We start from the raw sequence: 9,128 nt of genomic DNA on the forward strand, positions 1-9,128 counted from the left end.
GCTCGGACTCGCGCAAAATTAAAATTGCTAATGCATGATTTTTTTATTCTAAAACAAATTTAAAACTTGGAGTAAAGTTTGGATTTTAAATTATCAAAATCAAAGTTAAAAGGATTAACTAATATATTAAGTTTCCTCAACTAACATATTAAAGTTTCATTGCAGTTAGAAATTTTTTTGGCGTTGTGAAATTTCAATCACCACCACAATATGATTTTTTTTCCTTTTTCTTTTTTCATTCTACTTCATTTCACAATTTGCCATATCAGCAATATTTAAAAATAATGTAAGATCTATGAAATAAAATAATATATCGCTTGATGATATGACAAATTGTAAAGAGAAAAAGTATGTGGTAATACTACCATTCGAAAAGTGTGACTAACTTAAATATAGATAAACTTATCAACATATCGATAATTTCCATTGTTGCAACTTTGGAATATTATCCCTTATTTAAGTTAGTAATATTTTTATGAGAGGGAAACAAGACTTTTAAAGTACAAATAAAAAATGGAAAATACTTTGATGCTTACCGATCACAATCCATTTTTTATGGAGGATCAAAACGTTTTACAAGTAGGAGATAGAAATGTAAGGAAAAAAAAAAAAACAAACAAACAAAAGGGTTATATTTTTATATTTTGATACAGACAAATTAACCTGTCTTAGACCTTCAATTTGAGCCTTTTTCATATGAGGGCCAAGGCCCAGTCAGCCCAACGCAAGCCAGGATGGGCTTATATTGCTGTGGTCCATTTCAATGCTCACAACTTGGATAGTTGGGAAAAGTTTAAATTATCTTAATGATTTTTTTAGGTTACATTGCATTGCTTTAATTATAGTTCCACGCTTTTAAATATTTGGTTTCTATTCCGATTAAATCTTGTTTAGTATATGAGGTAGAGATGAGATTCGAATCCATGATTTTTTAGATGAAACCATGCTCAATTTAGTAATTCAAAAAATAATTTGTAACCACCTTCTACTCGTAATTCAAAATAATATTTCAAAACCTTACCAAAATTAAAATATCACATTATTAAAAAAACGTAGTATCACATAAAGTTCAGCTAAGCTATTGTTTGCTTACCATGATTCAAAAAGAAGCTAAGATCCATTTCTAGTACCAAAGTTTTTTTTCTCCAAGAAAACGCACTCACATATATGGAAGAGTCTATATCCACGTGAACATAGCTTGTGATTAAACATCTCTTTACTTTTTAAAAAAATTCGTAAGTTTGAATTTTTATTGTACCTGTCATTTTTTTCATGTAATATTATAAATTCTACGACAATATTATATCTCATATGTTTGGAATTTCAAAACACTAATTTCTGTAAAATTGCATGTGGATTTCAAGACCATACCTTAGAAACCACAACTTTTACTTTTATTGCACTCTCCACATTAGTTGCTTACATGACCCAAAAGCACAAAAAGAGGGTGGGTTGAAATGAAAACAATGGTTGCATCCCAAATCATTTGCAGGCTGGAGCTACAAAGTCGGGAATGACAACGAAAACAATAGACCAAGTAGCAATATTTATGGAAGAGTTACTCGGACGGTAAACAGGTGTAAGATTTGGCAATTCTCCCTCCTTCGTAACTTCTAATAAATTTCCATTCAAAAGTACGGTGGGACTTTTAAGTAGACCATTTGTCGGAGTCAAATGGTATTCCTCCCTTTGAGCCGACAAATCTAACGTTTTTCTTCCACCTTTCGAGACTCCTCCCATTGGACTGTACTTCAAATAAGAATCCCTTATCTGGGGATTGCTGGTATGCAAACTCATGTTCAAGTGGTTGTCAACATCGATTGCAAAGTCGGTTTGGTTGCTCAAATTAATGAAAAGCAAGGTTACACCAGGCTACAATACAATGAAAAAAATGCATATTAATTGGACTTTTTTCTAACTATTATATATATGAAATACAACGTTTCTTTATTCACTTAAAATCTAAAAGAGATTTCTTACCCTTCCTCTCGAGCAATGAGCATAGGAACGCAAATAAGCAGATACATTATTGTCAACCTTAAGGACACTCGGACCCATAAGCCGGTGAAACAGAAGTGCACTAATTAAAAAAAAAACCAAATAAATAAGAATTCTATTAATTAAAAAACATATTACCTTTTATAATTTGAATTGCCTTAATTACCCATAGTAATCTGGTGTGGGGAATAAAGTGTAGGGTCTGAGGACACCATAGTGTCCACCAACCAAAGTCTGTCTGCAATATACTTTGGTATTGTACAAAGCAGCCATCCCAAGTTGATCCAAATACCTATTAATATAACAATTCATATTCAAATTATTTCAAAATAAAACTCACATTATATATTATTATTTCCAAATATTTAAATTAAATGGAGAAAATAAGAAACTAAAATGAATTTAATTAATTACCAAAAACCATCCACAAATGCATTAGAAAGATGAGGACTGCCACCATGATAGGCTCCACCAGCTTCTCCAACCCAAGCAGCCAACCAAGGGCCATGATTTTGAATTATGTCCTCAAGTTGTTTGAATACCTTTGATTCCAAGCTAAGGTGTGCAGGATTCACAAAATTAGGAATCAAGTTTGGGTCATACCCTACCAAAAAAAGGAAAAAAGGTTTCTCGATATTCAAGGTACTGCGTTTATATACGTATAGATAGTGTAATAAGATGATCGGTAGAGTACTGACCTGCACCCATGTTATATATGTGATGGGTGAGAACATTAACAACTCCCGTGCCTGTTTCTTTGACAAGATCATCGTACCACGAGTCATCGAAGAATGCACTAGGTGCCACAATCAGGGGTTTTTGTAAGTGAGAATTATTGTACAAACGATTGATGATTTCTTGAAGCTTAATCAAATCTTTCGCATATTGTGCAGTAGTAACACTTGCCCCAATACTATTATATCCAGCCAATTCATTGCCTGCAGTGACATGCCTCAATGAGTAGAAATCAAAATCGATCATAAGAAAATTGCCCTTTGGTATTATTTAACTTACCAAACTCCCATGAATGTATTTGATAATTCTTTTCGATGGTGTACTGAATCAACGCTTCGACATTACTATAATTCCAATTTCCTTCCCAGTGAATTCCCTGTGTCTTGTGCTTTCCCAAAAGAGCATTCAAGCCAAAAGTCACAATCGCCCTACGTATCACGATCATTATATTACCATTATCTAACTAATTTAAAGTACGTTCGAGAAAATGAGAGTGGATAAAAATAACATACCCTGTCTTGTTGAAAAAGTTGTTCAAATCATCCCATCTTTCCATGTACAAACATCCCTCTGTGTTCCCAAACAGTAAAGTTTGGTTTTTCATAAATGGGTGGCAATGTCCCTTGAAGCTCCCAACATCATAAATCAATCTGTCTTGCAAAGTACCTCCAAGCCTAATCCTTAGAGGCTTGAAAGCTAACAATACAAAGCAAAATTAAGTTAGATTTTTACCATATCGATTAATTTTAGAGAGATTCATAATATGTTGTGAAGAGTCAAACCTTCCACTGTCTTTGTAAGAATGGGAAGAGACAAATTCTGAAGAAAAGAGAGAATTCATTAATAAATACTAGAATTTGAGTTTTATTTTTAATCTTAGATTCTTACCAAATGGAGCATAGATGCATTGCCATCCCAATCACAAATTTTCGGCCAACTTCGGCACACGTTATGAGGCCAAATGTCTAAAGTCATGCAAATATAATTCTCGTCGGTTTCTGCTATTGTGGTGGCTCCATCAATCACAATTTTACCAATCGTAGTATTGTGAGCAAAAATCGTTGGAACAAAAGCCAGAAGGAAAATCAAAAGAAATTGTTGGCATTCCATAGTTGACTCGAAATCGTCCTGCCAAAAGTTAAACCAGAACAAATGAAATTGCTCCAAATAGGTAGATAAAAAGCTTAGTTTAAAGGGAACAAGATTGAGAAATGGCAACCATTATTTCACCTTTCAAATGATTGATGAGAAAAAACAGATAAAGAAAAAAGCTCTCCAGAACCCAAAAAAACCCTCAAGATTGAATATTATTAGAAAGAAAAAGAGAGGAAATTGGGTGGTGAAAAAAAAGTTGGAGGAGAAGAGTTTATATATGCTTTGAGATTGTGCAGTTTCCATCATAACTTAATTTCTCCTATCAAGAAATTAATGGGTTTTAATTTTCTTCTTGAAAACAGAAATAAAACTCCTAAATTCAATTTCAAATCTGTTAAAACACAAACCTTGGGGTTTTTTTTTTTTTCAATTAATGTGTTGATTAATTAGTCTCTGAGTTAATTTTCATTATTATTAATTAATTATGTGTCTCTTTTCTCCAGACAAAAAACGTGCATTAAAAATTCAAAACCTCAATCTTACAAAGGTCCTCAATCCAACGAGAGAGAGAGAGGGTTACACATGAGAAATGGCATTAATTTTCCACAACCTGATCATGTGCTACATGGTTAAAATTGTCTACTAATATGGCTAAAAAGAGAAGAAAAACAAAGTTGAAATTTTGAAGAGTGAATGTTTAAAATAACATGGGACAACATCAGCGAGAACGACGTAGTCGATGAGATCTTTGGTACTACTTATCGGTACTTATCAGTCAGCATCCATTTCGTTGATCTCTATTACATTTTTAACGAAAGAGAAAAATGTAGAAAAATATATTTTTTTCTATGTTTTTTAAAAAATTAAAAAAACTATCCATTTTTATTGCAATTTTTCTATTATTTTCATTTTCACATGCGTAATAATGAAAAATTGAAGAAGGACCCAATTCCAAGTTATTCAGTGCTTATATAGAAATCAACTAAAATAAAGTGATGCATTACCTTTACTACTAATATTGGAAGTTAATCCACGTATTACTAATAAGTGCAAGGATTGGTAAGCATTTACATACGTGACTATTAGTCCATATCTTGAATCATATATTTCTTTTTTTTTCTTTTTGGATATAACATGTGGGATGAGACTCAACCTCTTAAAATAGTGACTTGAATCTCAGAAGATTCTAGAAATTACTAAAATATGACACAAGGAGTCTAATCTAATGCTTAACCAATTAATTATATCATTGCTACATATGTATATATCAAACTTGAAAAAATCTTAGCATAAAATTTCATCTTCTATTGTTTCATTAATTTCAACCGAAGAAAAAAAAATTACAACGTTGATCCTTGAAATTTAAAGTAAGTATCTACTTAGTCTCTCAAGTTTTAAACGAAGAGATATTTTTGATCTTTGAGATTTGAAAAATAATTCTAAACGGTCTCTAAACAATTTTGACAATTGTATGACTAACATTAAAATGGTGGCCGGTTAAATTGGTGACTGTATTTTATCAAATCAAGGCTTGATTTGAGTCCAGTCTTCCTATGTCAGAAAAAAATATATTTATTTTTGTCAATTCTAGAGACCGAGTGTATCTTTTGCCAAAAAAAAAAAATCAAATAACAAAACAAATCCATGCTCGTAAAATTTTGCAATCTCATCCACGTATTATATACAAATTCACAAAGAAGAAGCTTAAAAGAATAATTATCCATCTCCCTTCACCCAAAAAAGAGGAGAAATTAAAATTAAAATTAAAAAAAAAAAAAAGTACTAAGGAGAGATTTTGGCGAAAGCGGCGGGAGATGGAAGGAGGGACAAAAATGGGAATTCCTGATGGGTGTAATTGTAATTCTGCCCAATTACAGGGTCCTCTCTGGCAATAGGCGGCATCGGGTGCAGCGGCGGCGAGGCTTGGACAAAATCGTAACTCTCCGCCACCTCTCTCCTCACGCTTTCTTGCTCTTCAAACATTCTCTGCGCTCGCACCGCCGTCATGTACAGCCCGGCGGCGAGGAGCACCGCCGCCAGCTCGAAGATTCCGGCGGCCGAAAAAAGACCTTCCTTGATCACGAGGCAGCTCTCTTTTGGAGTGGACCAGTTGTTGAGATGACCAGACTCAACGCTCAATCCTACCAACAACAAAATCTCTCCCACCGCAAAACTTATCCTGTCATTGTTAAATGGTCATTAAATTTTGGCACAAAATCCGAAGACTTATTATCAATATCGTTACCAACACAGAGTCTAATTCACATCTGACAATCTTCCACGCCACTTGTTGTATTGTCAATATCGTTAAATTAAAAATTTAATCATTGAATCTTTTAACTCGTATCTAATAATGTCTCAATTTAAAAAGTGTCGATTTTAGTTTAAATTTTTTTATTTTGGGTCTAGAAAGTCATTGGAATTTCAATTTTGTGTGACCTTGATATTTTAATTGTGTCTAACACATTTTTTGAATTTTTAAAATAATTATTAAATAGATCATGGATCTATTAAATGCATAATTAAAATTTTAGAGACATTAGAATTTTTGAAAGTTTAGGGATTTTTTTAGACAAGTTTAAAAATTTAAGGGTTATACTTGTAATTTATATAAAAATGATTGATAAGTTATGATATATTTAAAGGTACGGTGTGAAATACAAATTTGGAATTTGGAAGTTGGAGAGTTAGGAAAAAAAAGAAGGTAATGTAAAAAATGATAAAACTTAGGTGACGAGTATTAGTAGGAATTCCAACCCATAACTATTAAAACATTGACAATAAAAACAGATAAATGTATAAAAAAAAAATCTTTGGCTAGAGAAATATTGTCCTCACCACCCTTAAATATTTGACAATTAAGAGAGAAACATAAAAATAAAAAATTTTTATAAAAATTATCTCATTAATTTTTTAATGGCGGTGACGACAAGGAGCCAAGTATTTTTCTAAAGAAAGGAAAGAGAAAATATAATAAATAGTTGTCAATTATTTAATGACAGTAAGTATGAAGATGCGTGAGAATTTACCATGTTGAAATGAAGAAGAAGGCAGCTTGATAGGTAAGAGAATTGGAAGGGGAGAAAGTATGGTCCCAAGCAACGAGAGCAGGAGGCGGCGACTTACTCACTGCAATCAACACATACAAGTGTTGCACCAACATCGTCACCGCCATCCCGAGAAACGCGCTTGCCCCACACAGCAGCGGCGTCTTCCCGCTCCCGCTGTATGAGCATCTCCTTTTTCCATCCTTCTTATCGTTGCCTCCATTATCCAACCATATCACCTACAAAAGATACAAAGTTTTGAGAGAGTGCAAACAATATCTCACGTCCGCTAGAAGAGAAGAAAAATAATAATACTTTCACTAACTTAATACAGTGAATTTTCATCTCCCCAATTGTAATTGTAATTATAATGCTATTAACAACAAAGGTTAACTAGACTATTTGTACTATTAAAAAAGTTAAAACTAAAAAGCAAGGTCGTCATGTGTAGGCTTATATATCTAAAATTAGATAGTTGTTAATATAAATCATTAACGACGCGAGAATTTTTTTGATGAAATTAAAGAATAATAGTTTACAAGCTATATTAAACCTTCAACTTTCTATTTAACGCGGTATTTTCATTGATAGATAAGTAGATATCACTGAAACTTTTAAGTATTAAGAGCATAACGAGAAAGAATGAGAAGTTTTTTACCCGAGAGCGAGTGGACTCAGCGACAAGGCAGAGAATGAAACAAGCAAGGCCAAAAAGAAGGGTGAAAAGCACAAGATAAGTGCCCATTTTGGTGCCCAATTGAGGGCTCCTCCGGCGACTTGGCAGAAGATCCTCATGAGTCACCGCCATTGTTGTCTTTCTCAGATGACTGATCACATAACCCATCTTCATTTGTTTGCATCTGTTTTTAAGATTATGAATAGGGAGAGAAGAGGAGAAGAACACGCAGAGAATTATAGAATTGCTTGGAGCAAAGGTTGCTTAAAAGCTACAAGATTCCCACACCCCAATGTACATAAAAAGCTTCTTTCTAAAAGAGTTTTTCACACACAACAATCTTAAATCAACAAATAGTTAGGGATCACCACTCATATTTTGCTCATCTCTATTAATTTTTTTATAAATAAGAGGGAAATGCAAATAATTCGTCGAGTATCGAAACGAGAAAGAAAGGAGAAAAAAAAAAAAAACTTCGTCCTCCCCTTTCGAAGTTCAATTTTTAGCAATTCAAACTCTTTTTTTTTTTTTTTGTTAAGGAAAAAAGTTCAAAAGAGATTTTTTTTTTTTACCAATTTTGTTAAATCAAATTAAAAGGTTGAGGAGATAAGGAAAATATCTTTTTATTTATTTTATTACTAAAAAGAAGAAACAAAAATCACTTGCCATAACGATTAACAAAACATTCTAGGAAAGAAATTTATTATGGATAGAAACTAAATAATAAAAATAAAATAATGAAATAAAAAGCTTGTTAAACTTAATACAGGCTGCGGATCAAATATTAGTTGACCTTCTTTATTACTTTACGAATAGATGTTTCTTCATATTGTGTGTGTTTTTATTCTAATTTAATGCAAGCCACAGGTTTGGAATATGATTAATTATAGCCACCCCTCCGATAAATATTCTTCTATGAGATATTCATATATTAATTAAATTTACTTAATCTAAATTATTTTTTAGTTAAAGTGATAGTTTATTATACTTAAAATTTCATTCAAAAAGAAAAAAAGGTTAGTATTTAGGTTTTTCTCAAATTCATCTTCAACGTTTAGAATTCTTTTTCAATTAATTTCCTATATATATCAGTAAATATTAAAAGAATAATATATACGAATTTCATAGAATTAGGGATGGTTAGAGGATACTATATTCTAATTGGTCAATTGTCTCTAGTAACAACTAATTTTGAGACAACCATCATAAATTAGTTCATTGATCTAAAAGGTCGACCGTAAATTCAAAGAATTGAGAGGGAATGAATTTTCAAACCGACGATCACTTGTCTAGAAATTAATCGTAAAAAAGTGTTAAAAATCCTTTTCCAAACGTATAAAATTAAAAAGGATCGTCTATTGGGCTAAATTTACATATTTAGGGAGAGAAAAAATACTCCCACTAAAAAAATGATTTTTTTTCATCAAACAATGAAAATATATATTCCAAAACGATAAACAAATAAGATTAGATTTGGGTTAGGATTTTTGTAGTGGAATCTTATGTTTCTTAGCTTGTAAGAGAACAAAGACATATTCCCACAAGTGAGGATTTTAGAAGGTGTATGTGCTTCCTCC

At 32.1% G+C, this 9,128-nt stretch overlaps 2 protein-coding genes across 2 annotated transcripts; both read right to left on the bottom strand.

Moving 5' to 3' along the window:
• Positions 1 to 1,410: 1,410 nt before the first annotated feature.
• On the bottom strand, positions 1,411 to 3,855 carry LOC111009126 (heparanase-like protein 1). Its single transcript, XM_088124508.1, has 9 exons — positions 3,622 to 3,855; positions 3,516 to 3,552; positions 3,246 to 3,429; positions 3,013 to 3,161; positions 2,697 to 2,936; positions 2,413 to 2,602; positions 2,165 to 2,290; positions 1,981 to 2,080; positions 1,411 to 1,872 (listed from the first exon to the last, which is right to left on the bottom strand). Exons 1-9 carry the CDS (start codon positions 3,841 to 3,843, stop codon positions 1,483 to 1,485), a joined length of 1,638 nt encoding a protein of 545 aa, XP_087980634.1. The 5' UTR covers positions 3,844 to 3,855; the 3' UTR covers positions 1,411 to 1,482.
• A 1,605-nt stretch (positions 3,856 to 5,460) lies between these two features.
• LOC111009314 (transmembrane protein, putative (DUF1218)) lies at positions 5,461 to 7,957 on the bottom strand. Its single transcript, XM_022282363.2, has 3 exons — positions 7,534 to 7,957; positions 6,858 to 7,114; positions 5,461 to 6,007 (listed from the first exon to the last, which is right to left on the bottom strand). The coding sequence occupies exons 1-3, from the start codon at positions 7,723 to 7,725 to the stop codon at positions 5,611 to 5,613; spliced, it is 846 nt and encodes a 281-aa protein (XP_022138055.2). The 5' UTR covers positions 7,726 to 7,957; the 3' UTR covers positions 5,461 to 5,610.
• Between the last annotated feature and the right edge of the window lie 1,171 nt (positions 7,958 to 9,128).

This window comes from Momordica charantia, assembly GCF_013281855.1.
Source record: "Momordica charantia cultivar OHB3-1 chromosome 5 unlocalized genomic scaffold, Mcharantia_2.0 BLBB01000005.1, whole genome shotgun sequence".
NCBI lineage: Eukaryota > Viridiplantae > Streptophyta > Magnoliopsida > Cucurbitales > Cucurbitaceae > Momordica > Momordica charantia.